The sequence below is a fragment of the Mchenga conophoros genome, linkage group LG23, assembly GCF_057382185.1.
Source record: "Mchenga conophoros isolate Kocher_MC1m ecotype Shallow Benthic linkage group LG23, M_conophoros_male_GT1.1, whole genome shotgun sequence".
Lineage (NCBI taxonomy): Eukaryota > Metazoa > Chordata > Actinopteri > Cichliformes > Cichlidae > Mchenga > Mchenga conophoros.
The window spans coordinates 49,871,459-49,885,603 of NC_140547.1; the positions used below are offsets into that span (position 1 = coordinate 49,871,459).

The 14,145-nt window shown below is 43.6% G+C and overlaps 1 protein-coding gene across 1 annotated transcript in view; it reads left to right on the forward strand.

Annotated features, from left to right (window-relative positions):
• The first annotated feature begins 526 nt into the window (after positions 1-526).
• LOC146548244 (NACHT, LRR and PYD domains-containing protein 12-like) overlaps positions 527-14,145 on the forward strand; it is a 115,082-nt gene continuing 101,463 nt past the window's right edge. The window contains exons 1-2 of the mRNA XM_085266163.1: positions 527-800; positions 5,204-6,324. Of these exons, the coding sequence (XP_085122289.1) occupies positions 527-800; positions 5,204-6,324 (1,395 nt within the window). The remainder of the gene's footprint in view (positions 801-5,203; positions 6,325-14,145) is intronic.

Below are 14,145 nucleotides of genomic sequence, written 5' to 3' on the forward strand. Positions count from 1 at the left end.
TGATGTGTTGTGGTGCTTTGCTCCCACCCCTTGTGTTCCGTGTTTTCGTCTTCCCTTCGTGTAATTCTTCATATTCGTGTACTGTTAGTTTTCCCAGTTTAGGTTTTTGCTTAGTTTCCATGCTCACCTTCGCCATTTCTGTTTGTATCACCATGTGATGAATAAACTCACTTGCATCTGAGCTGCCTGCATAAAGGGTCCTTTAATAATTTACACACGGCTCGCAAACCGTGACAAAAACACTGGAAAAATTGGGCTGTTCTAAAACGTTTGACGGGTAGTGTATATATTTAGTTTATATATTTTCTTTATTTATAATAGTTTGTTTTATATTGTAGCAAAGTGTTACTTGGATACTTCTCTATGTGCTTCTTCATGTGCAATTTTGTTGCATTCTGAGCCTAAGAAATTTATTGGTGGTAGTGATGAACTGCTGTTAGAATCAAGTTAAATTCTGATAAATCAGACAATTACCTCTCCAGCTGTTGTTACAGTCTTTGTTTATCGGGTCCTTACAGGGTAAAAGATGACGACACCTAAAGAAATCCTTCTGGGGACTTTGGAGGATTTGGGACGTGATGACTTTGAAAAATTCAAGTGGCATCTGAAGAACGGGTCTGTAGAAGGTTTACCAGCAATCCCAGTGAGTAAACTGGAGAATGCAGAGAGGACGGACATAGTGGATCTGATGTTTGATACCTACTCTATCAACACTTTTCAAGTTGCTAAAAATCTTTTGGGGAGGATAAACAAGAATGATCTGTTGGAGAATTTAAATAAAACCATCCCAGAACCCACAGGTAAGTCAGGGAATGACTAAACAAAAAATACATAAACAATAAAAACATTAGTTAACATTACACAGGTGCCATTAAAATCTATATAAATAATAAATCCAAAACAATTGCCAACACTTTCAGGAGTGAGAGACTGCAGAAAGCCAACAGTTTGTGTTTTATGCATCTGCACAAATAACCTCCTGTGTACACACATGAATATCTGCTCTTTGGGTTGGTTTGATTAAAATGGGACCAGCAGCAGGTTTTCTGCCCATTTTACAGATTTATATTGTCAGATTGGTTTTAGAGCTGTTTTATCAACATAAATGAGGCGACAACAACAGTTTGGGACACGTCACAAATATGATCAAAGTGCTTTTTCTTAAATCTATTTACCAGTTGAAGGTAAAGTTAAAAAAATGGCTGCCATTTCTTTCTGCTGTTTGGAGACCCAAACAAAAAAATGCCCAGACAGTAAATGCTTTTTATTATGGTTGATAAACAGGACACTAAGGTGATTGGTCAAAGGTTGGAGGAAAGCCACAGTTCTCCTTATTTGACTGAAATCCACCATTTCAGCTCATGTTTTTTCTTCTGCAGCTTTCTGGGAGATTCCACTTCAGCCTTCTGCTGGCAACGCTCCCGTTACCAAGCTTCCCTTAGGCAGCATCATTAGAAGACATAGCATACATTTACACTGCTATGCAGATGACACCCAGCTCCATCTGTCCATGAAGTCAGATAACACACACCAATTAGTTAAACTGCAGGAATGTCTTAAAGACATAAAGACCTGGATGGCCGCTAACTTTCTGCTTCTTAATTCAGATCAAACTGAGGTTATTGTACTTGGCCCTGAAAATCTTAGAAATATGGTATCTAAGCAGATTCTTACTCTGGATGGCATTACCTTGGCCTCCAGTAACGCTGTGAGGAACCTTGGAGTCATTTTTGACCAGGACATGTCCTTCAACGCACATATTAAACAAACATGTAAGACTGCTTTCTTCCATTTGTGCAACATCTCTAAAGTTAGAAATATCCTGTCTCAGAGTGACGCTGAAAAACTAGTTCTGTCATGGTCCTGGGTCGTTCAGCGTTTTGTTTCATTTTTGGTATCACCTTGTGTACTTTGTGTTAATTCTGATTTTGTATTAGTTCTTAGGTTGATCTCTACCTGTGTCTTTCCTCTGTGTTCTGTTCGTGTCCCCGAGTTTGTGTTGTAAAACAGTCTGTTTCCTGTTTTACTTTGAAGGTTTGTGTCTCGTCTTGTGAATTAGGATCAGCTGTGCTCCCCTCCTGTGTGTCATTCCCTCATTACCTTGTGTGTATTTATAGTGTGTGTCTGCCTGTGTTCCTCGTTGTGTCGTCTGCATTACTGTGTTAATCAGTGTTACTACTCGTCTCTCTATCCAGCCTTCTTTGTGTCATCTCTGTGTATTCCCCGCTGTCCTTATGTTTTCAGGTTTGTCTGTTACAGTGGCTTGCAAAAGTATTCGGCCCCCTTGAACTTTTCCACATTTTGTCACATTACAGCCACAAACATGAATCAGTTTTATTTGAATTCCAGGTGAAAGACCAACACAAAGCGGTGTACACGTGAGAAGTGGAATGAGAATCATACATGACTCCAAACATTTTTTACAAATAAATAACTGCAAAGTGGGGTGTGCGTAATTATTCAGCCCCCTTTGGTTTGAGTGCAGTCAGTTGCACATAGACGTTGCCTGATGAGTGCTAATGACTAAATAGAGTGCACCTGTGTGTAATCGAACAAGGCCGAACAAGGAGAGTGCTGATCCGAAATGCAGCCAAGAGGCCCATGGTGACTCTGGACGAGCTGCAGAGATCTACAGCTCAGGTGGGGGAATTATTAGTCGTGCACTGCACAAAGTTGGCCTTTATGGAAGAGTGGCAAGAAGAAAGCCATTGTTAACAGAAAACCATAAGAAGTCCCGTTTGCAGTTTGCCACAAGCCATGTGGGGGACACAGCAAACATGTGGAAGAAGGTGCTCTGGTCAGATGAGACCAAAATGGAACTTATTGTTCAAAATGCAAAACGCTATGTGTGGTGGAAAACTAACACTGCACATGACTCTGAACACACCATCCCCACTGTCAGATATGGTGGTGGCAGCATCATGCTCTGGGGGTGCTTCTCTTCAGCAGGGACAGGGAAGCTGGTCAGAGTTGATGGGAAGATGGATGGAGCCAAATACAGGGCAATCTTGGAAGAAAACCTCTTGGAGTCTGCAAAAGACTTGAGACTGGGGCGGAGGTTCCCCTTCCAGCAGGACAACGACCCTGAACATAAAGCCAGGGCAACAATGGAATGGTTTAAAACAAAACATGTCCATGTGTTAGAACGGCCCAGTCAAAGTCCAGATCTAAATCCAATCCAGAATCTGTGGCAAGATCTGAAAACTGCTGTTCACAAACGCTGCCCATCTAATCTGCCTGAGCTGGAGCTGTTTTGCAAAGAAGAATGGGCAAGAATTTCAGTCTGTAGATGTGCAAAGCTGGTAGAGACAGACCCTAAAAGACTGGCAGCTGTAACTGCAGCAAAAGCTGGTTCTACAAAGTATTGACTCAGGGGGCTGAATAATTACGCACACCCCACTTTGCAGTTATTTATTTGTACAAAATGTTTGGAATGATGTATGATTTTCGTTCCACTTCTCACGTGTGCACCACTTTGTGTTGGTCTTTTACCTGGAATTCCACTAACATTGATTCATGTTTGTGGCTGTAATGTGACAAAATGTGGAAAAGTTCAAGGGGGCCGAATACTTTTGCAAGCCACTGTAGTTTTTCCAGTTTAGGTTTATGTTTAGTTCTGCCCTCACCTTGGTTTGTTCACTGTAAATAAAACCTCACTCGCATCTCCACCACTGTCTGCAACTTGGGTCCTCATTTAACTCCACCGCACGACTGCTGCCCCAGCCGTGACAAGTTTATGCATTTATTACGTCAAGGCTGGATGACTGTAATTCATTATTATCAGCAAGTCCTAAAAACTCGCTGAAAAGGCTTCAGTTAATCCAAAATGCTGCAGCAAGAGTCCTGACAGGGACTAGAAAGAGAGAGCAGATTTCTCCTGTATCGACTTCCTGTTAAATCCAGAATTGAATTCAAAATCCTGCTCCTCACATACAAGGTCTTAAATAATCAGGCCCCATCTTATCTTAATGACCTTGTAGTACCATATGACCCTGTTAGAGCACTTCGCTCTCGCTCTGCAGGCCTACTTGTTGTTCACAGAGTATTTAAAAGTAGAATGGGAGGCAGAGCCTTCAGTTTTCAGGACCCAAAAAGATATTTGTTTTTTTTTTCTGTTGTATTATTGTAGGTTCTTTATCTTACAATATAAAGCACATTGGGGTGACTGTTGTTGTTATTTGGAGGAATTAAAAAAAAACTTTTATACTTGAAATTCTTTCATTTATTCTACATATTTATTCATTACTGGCTCCATAGTGTTGTTTATGTAATATGTGAAATGTTGCTAGTATTGATTTGGTGCTGTATAAATAAACACAATTAAATCAAATGTGTCTCTATAAAACCTGCCCTCAGTTATAACCCAAGTGTCAGGGCTCAATGGCTCATGAAAAGGAATGGAGTCAAGCACAGAACCAAAAAACGGAGGCTGAGTGACTTTTAACAGAAATGTATTTTACTAGATTTCTTGACGGAGAAAGCTGAATCACGGCTAAATTCAACAGCAAGCGAGGTATTATGAGAAGTGCAGAGCTGAGGCCAGAACATAAGCTGAGGCAGGTCAAAGGAACAACAGGGGCAGAATCGGGCGAATAGAAACTATCCAGGATCACTGGAACAAAGGAGATAATAATCAGAGTGGTCCACAGTGTAGTGAATGAGTCCAAGATTTAAAAACTAAGAGGTGTTACGTGGCTGCAGGTGGAGATCAGCTGGAGGAGGAGATGAATTAAATCTGGGTACAGAGTGAGATGTGGGTGCACAGGGAGGCAGGCAGCTGAGGATGGCAGTTTGCAAGAGTGAGTTTTCCCAGCAGTGGCAGGGCAGAATCCTGAGGCGTGACTTATGGCGAGAGTTGGAAGATATATCCAGGTGCCGACTAGGGAACAGGAAAAGAGGGTTACGCGAAACAAGCTGAGGAGCACAAGACAAAATGTGAGGCAGAGAACTGACTGTGCTAAGCACACAATCTGGAGAAGGTTCATTGTGAGTGCTGCTCATAAATACTGCCGGAGTAATTGGCAACAGGTGAGGAGCACGGAGGAGTGAGGAGGGCTCCACCCAGGGGAGGAGAGCTGATGCTGTGGAAAGTTACTCAGACTCACTCGGATCATGACACCAAGAGTCCAGTGAACTGAACACATAACCACAGTAACCAGAATGCAGTTTTCTCATTTGTGTCATTTGCTGTTTATTCATGCAGAGATTCTCACTGAGTGTCAGCTCAAACTCAAGTCAGACCTGAAGCAGAAGTTCCAGTGTGTGCTCGAGGGGATTTCTACAACAGAAAACCCGACCCTCCTGAGTCAGATCTACACAGAGCTCTACATCACAGGGGGAGGGACTGCAGAGGTCAATGATGAACATGAGGTCAGACAGATTGAAACAGCATCCAGGAAATCAGACAGACCAGAAACAACCATCAGACAAGAAGACATCTTTAAACTCCCACCTGGAAGAGATAAACCAATCAGAACAGTGCTGACAATGGGAGTGGCTGGCATTGGGAAAACAGTCCTAACACAGAAGTTCACCCTGGACTGGGCTGAAGACAAAGCCAACCAGGACATCCAGTTCATGTTTCCATTCACTTTCAGAAAGCTGAATCTGCTGAAAGAGGAAAAGTTCAGCTTGGTGGAACTTGTTCATTACTTCTTTACTGAAACCAAAGAAGCAGGAATCTACATCTTTGAAGACTTCCAGGTTGTGTTCATCTTTGATGGTCTGGATGAGTGTCGACCTCCTCTGGACTTCCACAAAACTGCAATCCTGACTGACCCTAGAAAGTCCACCTCAGTGGATGTGCTGCTGATAAACCTCATCAGGGGGGAACTGCTTCCCTCTGCTCGCCTCTGGATAACCACACGACCTGCAGCAGCCAATCAGATCCCTCCTGACTGTGTTGGCGTGGTGACAGAGGTCAGAGGGTTCACTGACCCACAGAAGGAGGAGTACTTCAGGAAGAGATTCGGAGATTCGGAGCAGGCCAGCAGCATCATCTCCCACATCAAGACATCACGAAGCCTCCACATCATGTGCCACATCCCAGTCTTCTGCTGGATCACTGCTACAGTTCTGGAGTTTGTCATGAAGAACAAAGAGAGTCAAGATCTGCCTAAGACTCTCACAGAGCTCTACCTACGCCTTGTGCTATTTCACCTAAAAACGAAGGACATCAAGTATGATGGAGGAGCTGAGACAGAGTCGTGCATGAAGATCATTGAGTCTCTGGGAAAACTGGCCTTTGATCAGCTGCAGAAAGGAAACCTGATCTTCTATAAATCAGACCTGACAGAGTGTGGCATCGATATCAGAGCAGCCTCAGTGTACTCAGGAGTGTTCACACAGATCTTTAAAGCTGATGAGTGCCACATGTTCAACAACGTTGTTTACTGTTTCGTCCATCTGAGCATTCAGGAGTTCTTTGCTGCTCTTCATGTCTATCTGACCTTCATCAACTCTGGAGTCAACCTGCTTAAGAAACAATCTCCTCGCTTTAAAATCTTCCAGAAAACACTTACTGTAAAAGACTTCTACCAGAGTGCTGTGGACAAAGCCTTAAAGAGTCCAAATGGACACCTGGACTTGTTCCTCCGCTTCCTCCTGGGTCTTTCACTGCAGACCAATCAGGATCTTCTATGCATGCTGACACAGACAGGAAGTAGCTCACAGACCAATCAGGAAACAGTCCAGTACATCAAGAAGAAGCTCAGTGGGAAACTGTCTGCAGAGAAAAGCATCAACCTGTTCCACTGTCTGAATGAACTGGATGATCGTTCTCTAGTGGAGGAGATCCAACAGTCCCTGAGATCAGGACGTCTCTCCACAGATCAACTGTCTCCTGCTCAGTGGTCGGCTCTGGTCTTCATCTTACTGTCATCAGATCTGGATGAGTTCGACCTGGAGAAATACTCCCGTTCAGAGAAGGCATTTTTGAAGCTGCTGCCAGTGGTCAAAGCATCCAAGAAAGTGCTGTAAGTGAATCTATGAACAAATATGTTTAATAATGCTAGATGAATAAAAGAATATGTCTCCATTGTTATTCTTCCTCAGGCTGAGAGATTGTAAACTCTCAAAAAGAAGCTTTGAAGCTTTGTCTGAAATTCTCAGCTCCCCATCCAATCATCTGAGAGAGCTGGACCTGAGCTCGAACTACCTGCAGGATTCAGAATTGGATTTGCTGTGTGTTGGACTAAAGAGTCCTGACAGTAAACTTGAAACTCTCAGGTAAGGATACAGACGTTTTGACACTTTTTGACTCTTAAATCTGTAAGTTTATCTTGATGCGGACGTTCAAAGTCAGCACAATTTTCCTTTTAAGTTCCTGAGTTTATATTTTTGACTGTCAGGTTGTCTGGACAGATGTTTTTATTTTATTTTATTTTTTTACTTGTCCCTAAAGTCAGAACTAAACCCACATGTAGATGACTTTCTGTTACTGGAGCAGCCTTCCTGAAGACAGCAGTGTGTTTTCATGCTTTTAAAGCCAAACTCACCTTTCAGACCTGGCTTTCATTTATTATCTATTTTTGTTTGTTTATTATATATTTATTTCTACTGTTTAACTACTGCTCACATCTGTTATCCTCCTTTTTAATTGTTCATTTCTTTTTACCCAGTGTTTCTATATTGCACTTTGTATTTGTCATCTATATTTATCATGCACTACTTTGCTCATTTATTGTTTGCTTTTAATGTTATTAAATTCCGGTTCTTTTGGTATTCTTTACGGCCAAAAAGACACGGCTCAAAAGTGGTCTTTTTACTTAAAAAAATTATCTTTATTTTACATATCCGGATATGGAGACCTGAACACACAACCCCAGGTCTGAAGCACAAAACAGGAAGCCTAGTCATTTATATAGACGTCACACACACTTTAAGTTTCGATCAAACACTCTGCTTAGTTTCACTTTTTGCCTGCAAAAGCATGTAATTTCCTGTCAGTCCTGTCGGCACAGAGTGTACTCAGAGTTGGGCCTTTCTTATAAAGCAATATAATCAGCATATAAGTATTTAAGATTATAAATTTAAACCTCAACAATGTTCTTACCTGGTCTCTGGTTTGTTTGTTTATTTGTTTGTTTGTTTGTTTGTTTGTTTATTTGTTTATTTGTTTGTTTGTTTGTTTGTTTGTTTGTTTGTTTGTTTGTTTGTTTGTTTGTTTGTTTGTTTGGTTTGCTCAGTTCTGTTTTTCTGAGGTTTTTAAGTTATTAAATTTGTAACTGTAGTGATTTGTGTGTGTGACAGAGAGGCACTGCCAGGGATTTTTGACACAAGTTGTTCTTGTAAAATCAGTCTGTGAAGGTTCTCAGACATCCAGGTCATCGTAGTCTAAGAAGCTTGGAAAGAAAAGCGTCTGGACTTCCTTGAAGATGTTTCACCTCTTATGAGAGAAGCGTCTTCAGTTCTAAGGGTCAAATGGTGGAGTGGGGCAGTCAGTGAAAGGGCAATGGTGGTGTCTCAGGGTTTGTATGTTTGGGGGGTTCAGAGGGAAAAGATGAATGCAGGTCTGGAGTTGGTGTGTGAGAGCAGGGAGTGAATCTGATCAAACATGAGTGTCATGAAGCCTGTTTGCAGTTATTTGCACTGTTTTCCACTCTGGATGTTGTTTCTGTTCAGCTGTGAGTATAAAAGGCTCCATTCTACAACCTGTTTGTGTTAGTTGTTCAATAGAAACATTATTTTGTGCTGATGTTGCACTTCTTTTATTCACAACCAAAGAGTTTTTGAAGTCTGCATCAAACTGATTTAAATGACTTTTGAATATTACTTTAAATACTTTAGATTTAAAATTCTGATAAAAGTTTAAATACAAAGATCAGTATTGTCTAATGTTTTGGCTGCAGTGTGTTTTTGCAGACAGGTATAACAGAACAGCTTTAGTGTTTAGATTGTTTAAACTTGAGTATGAATTTATACAAAATGCAGCAAGATATTAAAAAAAACGTTTGATTATAAAATCGACTATATTGGATTCCTATCGATATCGGACATAAAAAGTGGCATCGTTCCATCTCTGCTTTGATTAGAGACACAGCTCTGTGTTTTCCAATTTGTCATTTCTTCACTGTTGAACAGCAGAAATGAGACTTTCCCAGGGAGGGGTCACTTGCCCCTCCCTTCCTTCCCTCCCCATCTCCAGCTGCCTCCCTCTTCCCGCTCCACCACAACCACCCACACATGCAGGGCCTTGGAGTAGGGGTATGTCACCAGGGTGCAGAGGAGGCTACCCCCCCCCCCCCCTCTGTCTTCTTCTGGCTGCCTCTGCCTCAATTTTATCCCACAACTTAGACATTCACATTACTCACACTCATTACACATACATATAGGATCTTGGGGGTGGGCACGATACACGGAGTCCAAAGTACCATCAGGGTGTACACCCCACCCCTGGCATCGTTGCCCACCTCTCAATTTTAAATACACGTAGACATTGAGGGCTAGCAGGAGGGACCATGCGCTTACCTGCTGCTCTCTGGCAGGTAGCTCCATGCCCTCCTGGGTTTTAAATGCACCTTAGAACACACATGCATCAACACTACAATGAGCGGGTGGAGGGAGGTTTGGAGTCTTCTCTCACCCCCATTCTCTGCGACCTGCTGGAGCAGGGGGGCTAGGAGGAGTTGGCCGTCCGACTGCGGTCTGGAGTGTGGAGCCTTCCTGCTGCTGCAGAGTCGGGGCGGTCTGCCTCCCCCCACCGCAGGGAAAAGGGAAACACCACCTGGGTCTGGGTGCAGTCCCCCCCTCCAGGGGCGGGGGCACCTAGACCCGGTTCGTAGAGTACGCTTGGGGAGTGTGATCGTGTGTACAGCGTCTCTTTATGTCTGTCTCCACGTTGGTTGAGTGTGGAGTAAGTGCATATGAGAGCATGAGGGTGGGAATGGATGTTTGTATCTGTGTGTGCCTGTATGTCTGTGTCTATATGTCAGGTTGGGTGTCAGGCGCCACCTCTCTGGGGACATCTCAGGCCCTCCAAGGTTTGGAGGCCTATCTCCCCCTACCACCACTTCCCCTGCCAGTGGCGGACTCCCTCAGACATCGGTGCGTTGGTGGTTCTTTGTGTCCGGGGATGGGCGTCCAGGTACACGCCGGCTCACTCCTTGGCGGCCGCTTATCGGGGCCTGGAGCCTGGGGCTCGCTCGGGCCACTTCGGAGGTGGGGTGCCCCCGGCCTCTCGGCCTGGGGCTCGGTCACTCAGGCGCAGCTGGCTGCCGGCGGAGCTCACGGGCGCGTCACTGCAACTCCCCCTGGCTTCTGCTCCGCGGCTGCTGAGTGAGCCCTCATCTGGGACTCTCCTCAGCTCTTACTGGGACAGTGGCGCAGCTGCCCCTCTGTTGGTCTTCCTTGGTCTCTTGTGTTCTGGGGGCCTCTGGATGTCTGGAGTCTTGATCTCCTCCACACCTGCTTCATGCCCTGGAGGACGGGGCTGTGTCCCCCCCCCACCCCCTCTAGCAGATTATTACATGAAGGAACCTTTTAAAAAACAAAAAACAAGCGCGTCCATGCTCACAGGTGTACACACGGGTGATCACACCCACAAACTACACCCTTTTTGGCTCCTACCTCAAAGCACACTGTGTTCTGTTGATCTTATGTGCTGCACAATAATGTTTAACATTTAGTATTTACTGTCATATTCCCATATACAGTGGGGCAAAAAAGTATTTAGTCAGCCACCGATTGTGCAAGTTCCCCCACCTAAAATGATGACAGAGGTCAGTAATTTGCACCAGAGGTACACTTCAACTGTGAGAGACAGAATGTGAAAAAAAAATCCATGAATCCACATGGTAGGATTTGTAAAGAATTTATTTGTAAATCAGGGTGGAAAATAAGTATTTGGTCAATAACAAAAATACAACTCAATACTTTGTAACATAACCTTTGTTGGCAATAACAGAGGTCAAACGTTTACTATAGGTCTTTACCAGGTTTGCACACACAGTAGCTGGTATTTTGGCCCATTCCTCCATGCAGATCTTCTCGAGAGCAGTGGTGTTTTGGGGCTGTCGCCGAGCAACACGGACTTTCAACTCCCGCCACAGATTTTCTATGGGGTTGAGGTCTGGACACTGGCTAGGCCACTCCAGGACTTTCAAATGCTTCTTACGGAGCCACTCCTTTGTTGCCCGGGCCGTGTGTTTTGGATCATTGTCATGTTGGAAGACCCAGCCTCGTTTCATCTTCAAAGTTCTCACTGATGGAAGGAGGTTTTGGCTCAAAATCTCACGATACATGGCCCCATTCATTCTGTCCTTAACACGGATCAGTCGTCCTGTCCCCTTGGCAGAAAAACAGCCCCATAGCATGATGTTTCCACCCCCATGCTTCACAGTAGGTATGGTGTTCTTGGGATGCAACTCAGTATTCTTCTTCCTCCAAACACGACGAGTTGAGTTTATACCAAAAAGTTCTACTTTGGTTTCATCTGACCACATGACATTCTCCCAATCCTCTGCTGTATCATCCATGTGCTCTCTGGCAAACTTCAGACGGGCCTGGACATGCACTGGCTTCAGCAGCGGAACACGTCTGGCACTGCAGGATTTGATTCCCTGCCGTTGTAGTGTGTTACTGATGGTGACCTTTGTTACTTTGGTCCCAGCTCTCTGCAGGTCATTCACCAGGTCCCCCCGTGTGGTTCTGGGATCTTTGCTCACCGTTCTCATGATCATTTTGACCCCACGGGATGAGATCTTGCGTGGAGCCCCAGATCGAGGGAGATTATCAGTGGTCTTGTATGTCTTCCATTTTCTGATGATTGCTCCCACAGTTGATTTTTTCACACCAAGCTGCTTGCCTATTGTAGATTCACTCTTCCCAGTCTGGTGCAGGTCTACAATACTTTTCCTGGTGTCCTTCGAAAGCTCTTTGGTCTTGGCCATGGCGGAGTTTGGAGTCTGACTGTTTGAGGCTGTGGACAGGTGTCTTTTATACAGATGATGAGTTCAAACAGGTGCCATTCATACAGGTAACGAGTGGGGGACAGAAAAGCTTCTTACAGAAGACGTTACAGGTCTGTGAGAGCCAGAGATTTTCCTTGTTTGAGGTGACCAAATACTTATTTTCCACCCTGATTTACCAATAAATTCTTTACAAATCCTACCATGTGAATTCATGGATTTTTTTTTCCACATTCTGTCTCTCACAGTTGAAGTGTACCTCTGGTGCAAATTACTGACCTCTGTCATCATTTTAAGTGGGGGAACTTGCACAATCGGTGGCTGACTAAATACTTTTTGCCCCACTGTATCATTGTGATGTTGTTTATTCTATTACTCTTGTTCTCTTCTGCTTGCTTTCTTTTTTCTTTCTCAGCAGGTGATCCAGATGATTGATATATGCATTTTTTTTTCTCTGCCCGTTCTGTTGGTTTTTGTCTTTTGCCCTTCTCCCCCGTCCCTCTTCTCAGCTGTTTCTCTTCCCCTCTTTCTTTCTCCCCTTCTTTCCCCCAGTCAAGTCTGTCCCGTATTCAGTAAGTGAAAATAAAATAAACAATAAAAGGTGAATCAAATGGACCATTACGGCAAGGCTGGGATGGTCAGTTTGGTAAAGTAAATCCGTTGGGCATCTTTCTTTGCCTTTAGACAACAATTCTGATGGCAAAAGAGCCAAACGGGACAGGCCCAAAAAAAAAAAAAAAAGAAAAAAGAAATGAGACTTTCCTGTCAGAGGTCATTTTTTTAAAAATGAGGTGAATCAACCATGAAAACCATGAATCAACATGTGAACATGAGCTGATGCTGCTGAAGTGAAGTAAAGTTACAGAGGTTTGATTAGGTAATGAGTCCTAATGAGTCCAAGTCTTCTGCTGAATCAGCAGAAGACTTGGACTCATTTGATTCCAGCTTTGATATCATTGATTTCAATATGTCCATTTCTGTCACACTTCACCTTTAAAAGTGAAGCCATGTGGTTCCTGGAAGGAAAAACACGACTTTTTCAAGTCTTTGTCCTGTTTTTATGAGAAATGTACGACTTTAATGTGAAACATTCAGAGTTTTTTCTCTTGTTGTGTTTGTTTGAAGCTGCTTCCTGTTGGCTTCAGCTGTTTGGAGTTTCCATTTTCTAAACTTCTACATTCTGAACCTTCTTCAGCTCTGAACAGATGATGAAACACTGAATGATTTCAAGCACTTTGTCTAATAAACTTACATCTTTCATTCTTTATACAGATTGTGGAGCTGTGGTTTGTCAGAGATCAGCTGTGATTATCTGGCAGCAGCACTGAAGTCCAACCCCTCCCATCTGAGAGAGCTGGACCTGAGCTGGAACAACCTGCAGGATCCAGGAGTGAAGCATCTGTGTGGTTTCCTGGAGAGTCCAGGATGTAAACTTGAAACTCTGAGGTCAGTCAGCATGTTTTAGTTGTGCTGAGATGAATATGATGTGAAAGTTGTGCTGACACTAAACTGCAGACATCAGGCTGATATTATACTGATCCACACTGAGGATCTTCATGGTAAAGTCTGTTTTCTTCTTCTCTGGTTTAGTCCATTGACTGCAGCAGAACAATGTTCACATTTCAAACAGTGATACTCAACGTATGGCCCGCGGCCCACACGCGGCCTGCCCACCTTTCCTGATTCAGAGAGAGGGGACCCTGATTAACTGTGTAGCTTCTTCCTCACAGTTCTAAGTATCAGACACAACAATGAATAATCCACAGCTGACTGTCTTTAGCAGGTCAAAGGTCACGGCACACAGCAGACAGTCAGAAATATTCTAACTCTGATCATTTATCAGTTGTGACACTGTGAGACTTGATCAGAGGTGTGATCATCACAGCAGAGGCCTTTGTGTCAAAGTCACTGAGGATCAAACAGAAACACATGAAGCAGATTTTCCTCTTCTGGCTTTTTATAGCAGATAACCTTCAAAATATTCTGCAGTCGATCAAAAACTGAAGCAAACCATGAAGCAACATGTGAACATGAGCTGATGCTGCTGAAGTGAAGCAAAGTTACAGAGGTTTGATTACAGACACAGCTGAGAGTTTGTAATCTGTCATCATTTTAAAAAGTTTCCATGGAACAGCAGAAATGAGGCTTTACTGTCAGAGGCCGACAGCACTGAACACAACAGCAGACTGGTGGCTAATAAACAGTGAATGATGCAGAAACAGATGTTTGAAGCTGTTCT